A 14,119-nucleotide genomic window follows, 5' to 3' on the forward strand; every position below is an offset into this window, starting at 1 on the left:
AGTTTTTGAAATAGCTCAAGAATCATGACCCAGATTAAAAAGATCCTCCCTGTGTCCCTGACAAGATTAAAGCTACAGATGGCTTCATCGCCTGACAACACCGTAAAGTAGGCAGACTGGACATCGGCTTCCTTGGCGTGTCCCCAACCCCAGCAGCCTGCTGCTCCCTGGACACCAGGGTCTGGCCACCCCCCGGCCCCCCCTGCTCTCCTCCTCCTCAGTCATCCCCACCTGCTCCTCCTGGCCTGGCCGCTGGCCCACCGTGGACAGACACCTCCAAGACCAGGTCAGGTCGAGCCTCCCATGTGTCTGTCGGCTGCTGAAAAGTCCACCCCTGAAAGTGAGGCCCGCTCACCTCACCGTGTCCAGCAGCAAGGACACTTGTGGTTGGACGTGGGGCTTTCGAACTCCTCACCGGACCTTCCTCTGCCCTTCCAGCTCTGTCTGTGCTTAGGGAGTCTGGATATGGGGTGGCCTCTTTGGGCCCAAATGCAATGTTTGCTTTTTTTCACAATGAAAATATCTTTGTTATTTTTTTTTGTTATGGTAAAATATGTGTTCACTGTTAAAAGTAAAAAGAAATATATTCGAAGTGAAAAGAAAAATGTAAAAGTCACCTCATAGTTGCCCATTTTTGAGATTTTGACATATCCTTCCAGACGTTTTTTTGATGGATAAAATAGAGTCTACACTAGAAATACATATATTTTTACTTAGAGTATATAGAGAATACCTTTTATGAGCACAAAGAGGTATCGACATATTATACACATAGAAATACCTTCTACACACAGAATACCTTGCATGTTCTTTATGGTCTGAGCCACCAGGGAAGCCCCATGGAGGTACTACTGTTTACTTAAACCTCTGTCCTTAAATTGATAAGTTGTTTTCACCCATCCTTATACGGTTTGTGCATCTGCCAGGCTATTTTCATAGTTTAAGTTCTCAGTCATGTGATTGGCTAAGTCAAAGCTGTGCTTATTTTTTAAGTTTTTCGTGCATGTTGCCAAAATCCCCTGAAAGGAGTCACACGGATATCGATTCCAGCTGTGACAAAGCCCGTCTCTCTACAGCCTTCTGGGGATTTATCTAGTTTTAAAATGCAAAATCAAGCTATGCTAACCAGCCCTGGGTTCCACCCAGCAACCCCTTTGGTGGCCTGAACGTGCCTTTGCTCCTGACAGGTTTTGGAAGGGGGAGAATTGCCCTGGCGCCGACGGTGGGGGGCCTGCGGAGCCTGGAGCAGGAGGAGCCCTTCGACCTGTCCCAGAAGCGCCGGGCCAAGGGGCCAGCCTTCCAGTCGGACGGGGAGAGCGCCCGGGGCAGCTCCTGCCACGAGGAGGAGGACGAGGACAACTGCTACGAGGTGGAGCCGGACAGCCCGGGCCTCGGGCCCCACGGCCCGCCGCTCTGCGCGCCCCAGGACCTGTCTGCCAAGCCCGAGCTGGGCCCCGGAGAGGAGGCGCCCACCGAGGAGGCCTTGCCTCCGGGGGCCCGCCCGCTGAAGAGCCGCGACAGCCTGGGGCCCGAGGGCAGCCCCGAGCGAGAGTTCGCCCGCAGGGATGAGCGGCCTGGCCTCAGGGTCCTGCCGAGCACCCGGCGGGGCCCAGCCTTTTCTGATTACTTGTACTTCAAGCACAGGGATGAGAGTTTAAAAGAATTACTGGAGAGGAAAATGGAAAAACAAGCAGTGCTTTTGGGGATCTAAGTGGACGGTTTAGGAATTACACTTGGAAAATGAGAACTAGGCAGTGTAAATACAGCTTTCCGCATGAACTCTCATTTGCTGGAGACGAGAAGGGCACGAATCTTGACAAAGGGCGCAGACTAAATGAACAGAGAAGCAAATGCTTCTCAGGTCTTGCATTTGGGCCCTTAATGTCTAACACACATGGAGGCCTTCTTCAATGTTGTTTCATGGATCTCCAGTACAATTAACTGTACATACTCTTCTGGACATCTAACTGTAAGCTGATGCTGAGGTGCTTTTAGAAATTCTACTTTCCATTGACTAACATGGTTGATTTCTTTCTAGTTGCAAAATATGGTGCTTGACATGTTACTTTATTAATGACTCTTTAGTTGAATTTGTGAAAGTTATATTTTTCCAGATAGATGAAAATAGTAGTAGTGGTATATATTTTTAAAATCACTTTATTAAATAATCAAAAAATAGCAGAAATGACAGAGGAGGGTGAGTTTTTATTTTTATTTTTTTTACATTTCTTTTTTTTCCCCATTTATTTGAGGGTGAGTTTTTATTTTTATTTTTTTTACATTTCTTTTTTTTTTTCCCATTTATTTGAGTTTTTAAAGAGGATGTTCTTGAGTAGTTGCTGCAAATATAAAATTTCAAGAGAAAGTGATTAATTTTGATTAAGGAAAATCCAGCAGGACTTAGATTGCTGCCTGGGTCTGCCTTGTTCAGCTTCCGCTCCCTTCATCAGATGTGGCATTGGAGCATGTTTGCAGATGGTCCAGCAGTGCTGAGTGTCTGCAGGCTAACCCTGAGTCCTGAGCAGGGCTCCCTCCTGGAGTCCTTGCTCCAAGGCCTCATGCCCTGCAAAGCAGCTGCAGGAAGAGTTGGCACCCTGTGAGCAGTGGATTTCTCATTAGTACTGGAGCTGCAGGGTGGCGGGGGGCAGGGAATTCTCCCTGAGATTGAAGCTCTGACTTATCTAGAGTATTGGAATAACCATCACTAGGAAAGCAGCTGCGGAGCTGTGTTCCCAGTGCTGCCTGCCCACTAGAGCCAGCTCAATAGAGTAGTGTTAGCTGCTCAGTCGTGTCCAACTCTTTGTGACCCCACGGACTGTAGCCAGCCAGGCTCCCCTGTCCCTGCGATTCTCCAGGCAAGAATACTGGTGTGGGTTGCCATTTTCTTCTCCAGAGGATCTTCCCCACCCGGAATCAAACCCACGTCTCCTGCATTGCAGGCGTATTCTTTACCATCTGAGCTATAGGGAAGTCCCAGAATCATCTCAGGGAGCCTTTTAAAAAAATACTAATGCTGGGGCCCTGAGCCTCTGAGCCCCTGATTTAATTGGTCTAGAGTGGAGCTCTGGCATTGGTTATTTTCCAAATTGCCCCAGATGACTCTTATGTGTAGCGAGAGTTGAGAAAGATCAACTAGGATAAAATAGTGGCTCCCAAGACCCCCTTGCAAGGATTCCATAAATATTTCTGCTTCTGGCTTTACTCATTGAGATAGAAAGCAGGAGACCTTGAGATCATTCTGCTGACTTAGGCCTTCTTACCTGTTCTATCAGAGCCTCACGAGAGGAGAGACACACACACGCTGTATAAACACACAGTTTTTTTTACTAGGAGATGATGCCTGTGATGTTTATGATCACTTAATATGCTTAAAAATACATAGTCAGCCTACAGTGACTAATTATTTCTTCCTAGATTCATGAGTCATGATTCCAGTGAGTGGTGGTGACTGTGAAGTGTGGTTTGAGTCCAGCAGGTGGGCTTTCCTTAGGCACTGGATTCTGACAAATAAAGCAGTGCTGACAAGATGTCACATACATGTGACTGCCCATAAGCAGTGACCCTCTGGTACTGTGTCTGTGTTTATGTAAAAACTGTTTCTTGGTAGTTTCAACTCTTATTTGTAGAGCTAGGTACTGTTTATTATTTGCTTCTTCTCCTCCCAAAATTCCCAGTACATTTCATTAGACAGTCTGACCCATCTCTGACTGTGGGATGCCGTTTTTTTTTCTGTTGGTCAAGGTGCTTCCCCATCAGCCTCATCTAGTTCTCATCAGTCACGCATGCACTTTGTCAATCCCTGAGGCAGTTCCTCCTGCCACTTTGCTTAGGGTTCCTTCCTCCAGCATTACCACCACAACTTGCCAAAGCTGCTTGAGTTCCCTGCAGCCGTCCTCGTCTCAGGGTCAGAGCACCTGCAAAGGGGGTGGTAAAGGGAGGAGTGTGGGTTTCTGCCATCACCAGAGCAACTCCGAGTCAAGAACCCATCCAGAGGATCCAAACCTATCCTTCCAAGGGGCTATTTGCTTTCCATTCATCATTTTTAATATAGCTCATCAGTGTCTCCAGTGACATCACTGGGAGGCTGGCAAAGTGGTCTCTGAAGCCTCCAGCTCTCATGGGCCTGTTACATATTCATTCTTTCAGCAGCCAGGCGTTGAACACCTGCCATAAAGCCTGCAGATTTCAGTTTGTTCTGAGTGTGCCAAACTAGAATAGGAACTAGGAGATCTTGAATAGCAAGTTATAGACTTTTCTACCCAAAAAGAGTCAGGTGGGAGTGTTTGAGGAACAAGTTAATGTTGAGATGGAAAGAGCATGGTCCAGAATGGTGGTTTCCACATTGTGTGTTGAGAAGCAAGAGGTCCTCTTAGGCCTTCTAGAGCTGTTAGAGGAGGGGAAATTCTCAGCCTTCATCCCCACTTCACTCAGAGCAGCTCCCATTCCATCTGTTTTATTTGTTAGACTTCCAAGTAAAATTTCATTTGGAGGAAGAAAAAGGTCTAGGAAAAGTAATAAAAAAAATTGTTATGGAATGTATTCTCAAGCCTGTTTTTCATTCTTGACTATGAGAGACTATAAGAGACTTAGATATAATTAGATATTACCTGCTGATTAATACACCCTGACCTTCCAAGAACCAAGTGTAAAACCTTGGTTTTGTGTGTGACCAACATCCTGATGTGCCTGGAACAACCCAGGTTTATACCTCTTGTTCCCACATAGTCACTAAGAGTGTCACCTTAGCTCTCAAAAATGTTCCAGTTTGGGTGATGAATTATATGGGCACTCTATGCATAAATACAGAGTACAGAGCTAAGGGAAGGGATGGCCAGCCTTGCCTAGAGCTGTTAATAATGAGCCAGAACGCAAGCCTGAAAGAGAAGCCATAAGGCCTTTCTCAGAGAACTAAGGGATGAAACCAAGGTCATCAGTGCTTCCCGGGCCAGGATAGCATGACATTGATCACATTGTGACACTGTGAAAGTAGGTCACTACCCGATGCTTTCCAGGCTTTTGACTGCTGTCTTTGAACCAACCAACCGACCCATCCAAGTGGCATATTTTCTGTTGATCTTTTTATTCTAGCCTATGATTGCCCCCTTTTGTTGCCTTTCAATTCATTCTCTCTTTTTAAAAATTTGTCTTCCCACTGGCCATGAGACTAAGGCTGACCTTCCATGATCTCACAAGGGTATCCGGTATATTTGTATATGAGTAGTTGCGTGAGACAGCCCAATGTGCACACTGTATTTATTAAGCCCTGAAGGCATTTAATAAAATATTAACATCGTGTTTTGAATTATGATCTTTGTCTGCTTTGCTGGAACAAAATGTAACAGAACTAACATTTAAAATCCTTCACATATTTGGACAATATTACACCAAATGTTGATTTTGTACAGAATTCTGGCTTGCTATTTAAAACTAAAACTTGAAGTATGTAACAACCCAAGTTGTGAATATTGCTTTCTGCTTCAGTGAAAAAGCAGTTTACCTGAAAATAGCATGTAACCTGTATTTTGTTAATTTAAGCAAATAAAGACATGTTGGAAAAAAAAAACCTACTTAATCATTTGCGAACACCTGAAATTTTACAAGGAAGCTGCCATTCTCAGCGTCTCATGTCTGCCCTCAGACTTCTCGTCTGAGCTGTTTCTACTGGGGTGCGTCTAGGCCCCAGGGAGACAGCGGTGATGGATTCTCCCTCCAAGCTTTAAAAACAGATGAATGAAACTCTGCCCATCAGCAGGCAGGTGACATAGTCCTCACCCTCTTCTCTCCTGTTCAGAAAATCTAGTTCTGGAAGGGTGTCGTGGACAAGTGAGAGGGTAGAGGCAGCATTATGTTGCTCTGTATCAAGTTCTTTGTACAATATAGCTGTAGTGGGCAAGAGCACAGACCCTGGTGCCAGGTTCCTGGGTTCAAAGCCCAGGTCTCCCACTTCTAGTCTTTGGGACCTGAGGCCAGTTTGTGAACTTCTCTCTGTGCCTTAGTCTCCTCATCTGTAAAATGGGACCAGGAACAGCACCTTCCTCACCAGGTCATTTTGTGGGTTAAATGAGGCAATGCATGAAGACACTCATGTGCATGGCTCGCAGTATATGCCTCGCAAGACTTAGCTATCATTATTAACATCAGTGAAGCGGCCAGGAAATGGAACACTCTGCTCCCCCTCTTCAACAGAGCACCCCCAGAGCTATGTCAGCATGGGAAGTTGTCCACTTCTGAGGAAACTTTCCTTTTAAACGTTATATGCTCTTATATGCCAAGCGATGTGCTGGGTGGCTTGCACGCTCAATCTCACTTAAACCTCACACAACCCTGAGAGGCAGAGGTTGTTGTCTCCACTTTACTGATGAGTGAAATAACTTACTCTGAACAGCCTCGTTAGCAGGTTCTTCCTTTGCCCGCCAAGCATATAGCCTGTAGCAGGTTCTGTGGAAGCACATGCTAAGACAGATTTGGGTGCAAGATGTTTATTAGGGGTGAGCACCAGTTAAAAGAAGCACGAGGAAACAGCTCTGAGTAAGAAGCAGGACGGCGCAGCTCTCATCCGACATGGCGGGCAGCTGGAGGCAAGGTCCTCTCATCAGAGTTGTGCCACGCTGGGCAGAGACTTCAGGCCTCGGTGCGCCCCCCACCCTTGCCCCGTCAGCAGAAGCTGAGCTCCCAGGAGGAGCCTGACCTCAGGAAGGTGTGACTGCACGGGGCAGACCCTGAGAGAGTCAGGGAGCTGGTGGCCAGAGGCGTCTGCTGACTCCACTCCCCACAGCTCAGCGCGAGGCCCTCTTTGAAGAGAGACTGGGTGACTCTGCGTCTGCCACAGCCTACCTCTTGCATCACTGCAATCCACTTCCTCATGTGCAATCAACAGAACACCGCCTCCAGGGTTCCAGTAGGCCTCTCTGCCTGAGGGAAAACTAAAAAAAGGGAGATTCGTGGAATAAACTTCAGCCCTGCTGTGGCAGTCAGTCTCAGAGACATACGGATGCTCATTTCCTCCTTCCTCCATTACCTGTCTAGATCCATCTCACTATCAGATACCACCTCTGCCTGGGTCAGCGTGACCCAGACCCTCATCTCCACAGGGCCTGAACCTTGGTCATGGTTTTGCTGCAGACTGAGTGCTTTGGTCTCCCCTTCTAATTTATATGTTGAAACCTTAACCCTAGTGTGATGGTATTTGGAGGTGGGACCCTAGGGAGATAATTGGGTTTGGATAAGGTCACGAGGATAGAACTGCATGATGAGAGCAGTGCTAAGACCAGAGTCCTCTCTCTCTGCACTGCAAGGACGCGGCAAGGAAGCGGCTGTCTGCAAACCAGGAGGCGGGTCCTCACCAGACACAGGAGCTGCGGGCACATGATCTTGGACTTGCCAACCTTCAGAACTGTGTGTCATGTTAGTCAGTCAGTCTGATGTTCTGTCATGGCAGCCCGAATGGACTAAGAGAGATGCCCTTCTCAGAGTCGGGTTACTGCGCTTGTTCACTTACAGTCACGGGTGGGGAAGGACACAGCAAGAGAACCCCAGGTGGGCTCCACACGTTCCCCCCCGACCCCTCCCATGGCAACTGCTCTTCTCTCTCCTGAGGATCAGGTGTTCTACCTCTGCCGAGATGGTGAGTCCTGTCCTTGTCTGCAGAGTCCCTGGAGACGCGGAATAAAAAGTGCCCAGGTGGCAGACATGGCTCATCATTAAATGGCCCTCTTGCTATATGCCACAGGTGGAAGTGTACCCTCTTTGAGCAGGAGCACTTCTAACCCTCCGGAGCCCAGAGTCACAGCAATGAGAAATACTGAGTCCCCCACCGTGTCACTACGAGTGAGACCAAGTAGGGCCACTCCTGCTTCCACCCTTGGTCCCGGATCCACTCATTCTTCCTGTTGAGAGCATAGGACTATATAAAAGTCTTTGATTCAGTGCATATGCTGGAGGATGACACTCCACCCTTGTGGAGCCCTAGGCAGCTGGCCCCTTCTAGGTGGTGTGTGTGTGACATGACCTGTAGATCCTGTGGTCCTGGGCCCACCTGTCACCTCATTTGCTGTAATGTGAATGCTATGGTTTGATGTTACACTATGTAAGATTGTGTGTCCATTAAACAAACACTCCATAACCATACCACTTGCATAATCATGCTGGCTGAGGTCCTACCAGCAGGAAGGGCAAACCTACATATGACATATGTGTCTATTCCTGTGAAAAAGTCCCTTCAAGTCAAAAGGGACTCAATAGAGTCAGCTTCTCACCAAGTGACTAATTGTGCTCCTTGAGTAATGCTGCCATGTTGGGAGCTCGGCACCATTCCTTGTGGCTGGTGTGGCGGATGTTCAGCACTAGGCTAGGCTTGGTAAATGGAGTTCACACTGTTGCGCTCGTGTGTAGCTTCCGTCTGTGCCACCGTGGCCGCTTCATAGGTGCTTTGTCATAGCACCGGACTAGATGTTGACAGAGGGTTGAAGTCAACTTGCAAGGTCACTTGTCTGCCTGACTTAATCTCTGCCTGATTTTAATGTCCTTTCATGGCGAATGCTATCTGATGGGCGTTGGCGTGTGATATAAAGATTCCCATTCTCTATGTATCTATCCACTCAACTCTAATAGGCAATAATAATGAATATCTACTTTAATTAGAGCGGTCAGAGAGTGACATCTAATTTGAGAACTGAAGGGTAGAAGGGGCCAGCCATGGAAAAAACAAGGGGAAGAGCATTTCAGGCAGAGCAGACAGCATGTGCAAAGGTCTTTGACTGAAGGGAGCGTGGCCAAGGAAAGGACAGTGTGGAGGACACAGCAGGAGAGGGAGGGTGATGCAAGGTGAGGCTGGTACGGAGAGCCACCGAGCGTGGGGATGGAATAATGAGATTTACATTTTCTAAAGCTCATTCTGACTATTGTGTGGAGAGTGGGTTGGAAGAAAGCCAGGCTGATGCTGGGAGACCATGAAGAGGCAGTTTGAATAGTCTGTGCAAGATGATACTGGCCTGGATTAGAAAGACAGCAAAGAGGAAGTTAGAAATGCGTGGTTCTAAGTCTGTCTGGGGGCTTCCCAGGTGGTGCTAGTGGTAAAGACCCTGCCTGCCAGTGTAGGAGACATGAGAGACTTGGGTTCGATCCCTGAGTCGATGCCCTGGAGGAAGACCTGGCAATCCACTCCACTGTTCTTGCCTGAGAAGCCCCATGGACAGAGGAGCCTGGCGGGCTACAGTCCAAGGGTTGCAAAGAGTCGGACAGAACTGAGTGACTAACACACACAAATCTGTTTGGAGGTCCAATCGGCTTGTTTTATTGAAAGCAATTTTAATTTTAATACAAAGATAAACATACATTTTTCCAAGTAAAAAATAAAATGCCACTTGGTATTAAGTTCATCTCCTCACATAATGATAGAAAGGGTGAATTAAATTTTCATAGCTATCATAAAACCCACGCTCTTTACTCGATTAGCAAGAAAACCTACTTGCCAAATAGTATATGTAAAAGTAAGTCCATCTGGTTTCTCTCAGTTTTATTCTGGGTTATGATCAGTGAAGAAGGAAACTGTCAAGACTGAGTGAAGCTTCTCAGACGTGGATCCTGGGAAGAAACAGTAGCGGTGAGACAAAGGGGCGCGGAGTTAGAACTCAGTGAAGCGAGGGGAGGAGGCAGAACCCCAGGACCACAGGTGAGGCTCAAGGAGTTCTTCTCATCTCCACAGGCCCTGGGGCCGTCTCTGATCCAGCCAGTAAAATAGCACATGTTCCCGATAATGGAGTTGCACGGTCAAAGAACAGTTCATCATCTCTACCGTATTTATTAACTAAATGCACTCCAAATACATTTTCATTTTAAACTATTCAATTCTCAAAGGGTGACAGTCCAGTTGTCTGGAAAATTTTATCCAGTGCACACATTACTTTGCAACAATACAGAATAAATAAGATGTTGTCACATTTTAAGTCCCAAAGTGAATTGGTCCATGGCACCACAGAAAGCACCTTAAGAAGAAATAAAAAACAAAAACCTGTAGCAGGAGACTGTCCCTGCCCTTAAGGAACACACAGTGCTTACAGGCCTGTGGAGGCTGGCAGGAACTCAGCTCAGGGCTTTTCACATCTCCTTACTCCAAACTTCCAAAGCTTTAAAGCTAAAAACTGTCCTCCCTGGAAAAACCCAGGTGGGAAGACAGCCTGGTTCCCTGAAGCATCAGGGTACTTCATTTTCTGCATAGCAGACCTGAGCCAAGAGTAACTTCCAGTCCCATTCTGAACTTGCTCTGCAAGCGGAGGAAGACGAGCTTATTTGAGAGCTGGGGAGTGACCCTTATAGGGTCCCCGGGGACCCCGTATCAGTGGCGCTCACTGTTTCCTCTTCCCTGGATGCAACAATATATTAAGAGAGAAAAAAAGGAGGCTGGCTCTTTTCATGATTTTCCTTTTTCATTTTTGTTGAAAATGGAACTGTGTTCTCTTGATCCTTCAAACAAATGGAGGGGAAGTGGAAGCCCAAGAGTTTCTCTTAGCTTCCCCGGAGAGGGTGTCTGTGTTTGTAGTGCGATGTGGGAAACGTCCTTGTGTCTGCTGCATTGTCACGTCGTACCAGAGTGATTTGCAGTAGGAAGTGTGGGATGAATACAATTTCTGTGCAAGAGAAAGTGATGGAGTCACACTCTTTGAATCAAAGATCTCAATTTGCCCTTCATCTCCAAGACGTGCTTCCCCTGACCTCCGCCTCCCATCTTTATTAGATGATGAAAGAAACTCAAGAACACTCTCTGAACTTGACCCAAACAGTAAGTCCAGCCAGAAGTCCTTGTTATTCAGAATGCACTTGGGCAGGGAGGGGGAAAGGGGGAGGGTGCTGAGAAGGACATGCCAGCGATCACAGAGGCCATGTGAGGGAGGGGTGTGAAAGTTGCTGGCATTGCACCTGAAGAATCATTTCAAATTGATGTTTGAAGTATACATTGCAAGTCTCTTCCCTGGGAAGATCTTAACAAACAAAAGGCCTTTGGAAGGAAAATGGAGACATACATTAAGAGACATCCAAAGAGGTTACAAAGATATTTCATTCATTTTCACAATTCATCACTTTGAGCATGCTGCCAAATGGTTTTGTTTCTTCTTCTAGAAAGTAGTCATAATGAAACTGGTCTCCAGCCTGTGTCAGATGAGGGAATAGATGAGGTAAAACTTATCAATCATTCTGGACTTGGAGACACAGTGGCTGTGCATTTGCATTGTTGAAGGGCAGTTTTCCCTTCCAACCTGTAGCAAGCCTGGTGAGGAAAACAGCTTCACTTAGAGTGGCAGATTATCCAAGTCAGGGTAATATTTAATATCGTCAGCTGTGGTTTTGCAAAACTGGATATACTGAAGCTTGAGTCAACTACCTCTTCTCACTCCTTAAAAACCACCTGAAAATAAAAGAAATATGAAATCCCCAGCAATAACCACATCTTTACAGGAAGAAAAAGCAAAACAAGATTATTCAGAGCCTTAATTGACAATGTCACCCTCCCAGGGACATTCGATAAACGTTCACCAAATATGACGATGCATCTGGGAAGCAAGCACTGCAAGCAAGAAGTCACTCTGAGTACCTATTGGAAGAACACAAGTGATTTTGTGGATTACAAAGGACTTGTATTTCCAAAAGCTGTGTGTGCCTCCGTGATGCTAATCCTTTTACCTTCCTGCAGGGACACTACACCTTTGATCTCAGGCTTATCTAATCAAACACTTCTCCTTGTTCAGGCTGTTCGCTCTCTGAGCCAAGGGCTTGGCTACCCCTGCACCACCTCCAGTAGGTTTCTAGACAGACTTAAGACTGCGTGTGGGCTTCCTTGGTGGCTCAGAGGGTAAAGCGTCTGCCTGCAATGTGGGAGACCTGGGTTCGATCCCTGGGCTGGGAAGATCCCCTGGAGAAGGAAATGGCAACCCACTCCAGTATTCCTGCCTGGAGAATCCCACGGAGGGAGGAGCCTGGTAGGCTACAGCCCATGGGGTCGCAAAGAGTTGGACACGACTGAGTGACTTCACTTTCACTTTCAAGACTGCATGTGGCCACCATCTCTGCTTCTCCTTGGACTACTGTAAGAAGGGTATAAAATTAACACCTGAACTTACCAGGAAGATCCTTCAAGGGGATCTGTACAAAATGCTACTATTCAAAAATATGCATCTTTCCATTATGCTTAAAACTCCGTGGAGTAGGAAGGGGCTCCCAGGATAGCAGTGTGACGATCCCAGTGAAACCTCACTCCTAGAGAGACATTTATTCAACTGGTAAAAATAAGCAAAAGTAACCATTCAAAAAACTCCGGAAATTAACCAAAAATCTTACAATTTAAGATATGTCGTGGACTTCCCTAGCAGTCCAGTGGTTAAGACCCTGAACTTCCCTGGCATGGGGTGCGAATTCAGTCCTGGTCAGGAAACTAAGATCCCACACGCCGCACGGTGCAGGCAAAGCATTTTTAAAGAGAGAGAGAGAGAAAAAAAAGAAATGTCTATTCAACAAAATCTGCAGAAACTCAGTAGGAACTGTGGAAGGCATGGCTGCACCTACCCCTCCTGCTGAGATCCATGTTGTCACCATGGGCTTGACAGCTAAGAGGCAGTTCCCATCTCCCCAGCTCTGGGCAGAAGACCTAACAGGGGTGGGTGGCCCAGCAGTGGAGCCAGATGCCCACCCAAACCTTTGCCCTCTAGGGAGGAGTCGGGGGGAGCGGCCACGAGCACAGTCTCTCCCCCTCTCCACAGCCCTGTGTTGTGCAAGAGCTATTGCAGTGGATTAGAAGCCAAGGGGCAGCTTCGATTTCTCCCCAGTTCCTGGGGTAGGAAAGCTATTCTTGGCCAGCCAAGCAGCCAGTGAGCATCAGTGGATCCCATTTCCCTCTCTGTGCTGTCAGACGCCTATTCTGAGGGAGGTGGCAGCAGCTTAGTGGTGACGTTTGTATAATAAGGTGAAGATAACTAATATAGTCATGGGTCACACAATATATTCTTTTTTATTGTGGTAAGATATGTGTAGCCTAAAAACGGCCATTTTAACCATTTTTAGGTATGCAATTTAGTGGTATTAAGTACATCCGCAATGTCGCACAACCTCACCACTATTCATTTCCAAAACCTTTTCATCATCCCGAACAGAAACTTTGTACCCACTAAACAATAACTGTCTGCTCTCCTTCACCTCTGGTAACCTATATTCTTTTTTTCTGGCTCTACAAATTTCACTACTCTAGATAACTTCACATAAGTGTAATCATATTTATATTTGTCCTTCGTGTTTGTCTTATTTTACTTAATGTTTTCAAAGTGCATCCATGTTGTAGCACGTATCAAATTTTCATTCCCTTCTAAAACTGAATTATATGATAAATGTTTTGTTTATCCATTCATTTGTAATGAACTTTGGATTGTTGCCACTTTTTGGCTGTTGAGAATTATGCTGCTGTGAACACTAGTGTAGAAATAACTATATCAGTCCTACTTTTAATTCGTTTTGATGTGTACCTAAAAGTGGAATTGCTGGGTCTTTTGCTAATTCTTTGTATAACTTTTGAAAGAACTGCCCAACTCTTTTCCACAGTGGCTGCACCATTTTACATTCCCATTAGCAGTGCACAAAGGGTCCAGTTTCTCCACAGCCTCTCCAACACTTCTAATTTTCCATTTTTTGGATAAAAGCCAACCTAATGGGGGTGAAATGATATCTCATTGTGATCATAATTTTTTAGTTAAAAGTTCAGATTCCTTTATCTGTTCATTTGTTAATGCTGAGATCCATATTTTATTTTATAATCTACTTGTTTTTTCTCGTGAATATAAAAATAGAAAAGATGGACTAGAGCTTTTTCTTGTAAAAAGAAAATAGATGCCCCAGTGATTTTATGTGGGATTTATTCTTGTTGTCTTGCTGTTTTGGGGTATCTCCTGTCCTTCAAAGGACAAAGACACTAGTTGGGTTTTGAAAAGAAGTCTTTCTCTCAGTTACTCTATTCCGTCTTACTAGTCCATCTTTTTTTTTTGGTTCCCTGATCCTATTTTCCCTTGACCCTGAATTACCAGATGAGCTAATAACTATAGCAAACTGGCTGTAACTCGGGTTGGCCCTTGTAAAACTTGTA

The 14,119-nt window shown here is 46.0% G+C and overlaps 1 protein-coding gene across 3 annotated transcripts in view; it reads left to right on the plus strand.

Moving 5' to 3' along the window:
• The window catches only part of ZNF366 (zinc finger protein 366), a 65,021-nt gene extending 59,464 nt beyond the window's left edge, over window positions 1–5,557 (plus strand). For 2 of the 3 annotated variants that reach the window (XM_061129573.1, XM_061129571.1), the window contains exon 5: window positions 1,188–5,557. In XM_061129573.1, coding sequence (XP_060985556.1) covers window positions 1,188–1,711 — 524 coding nt within the window. In that variant the 3' untranslated portion in view covers window positions 1,712–5,557. The other variant, XM_061129575.1, reaches the window with a different exon arrangement.
• Window positions 5,558–14,119: the final 8,562 nt, after the last annotated feature.

This window comes from Dama dama, chromosome 25, assembly GCF_033118175.1.
Source record: "Dama dama isolate Ldn47 chromosome 25, ASM3311817v1, whole genome shotgun sequence".
In the NCBI taxonomy this organism is placed as follows: Eukaryota; Metazoa; Chordata; class Mammalia; order Artiodactyla; family Cervidae; genus Dama; species Dama dama.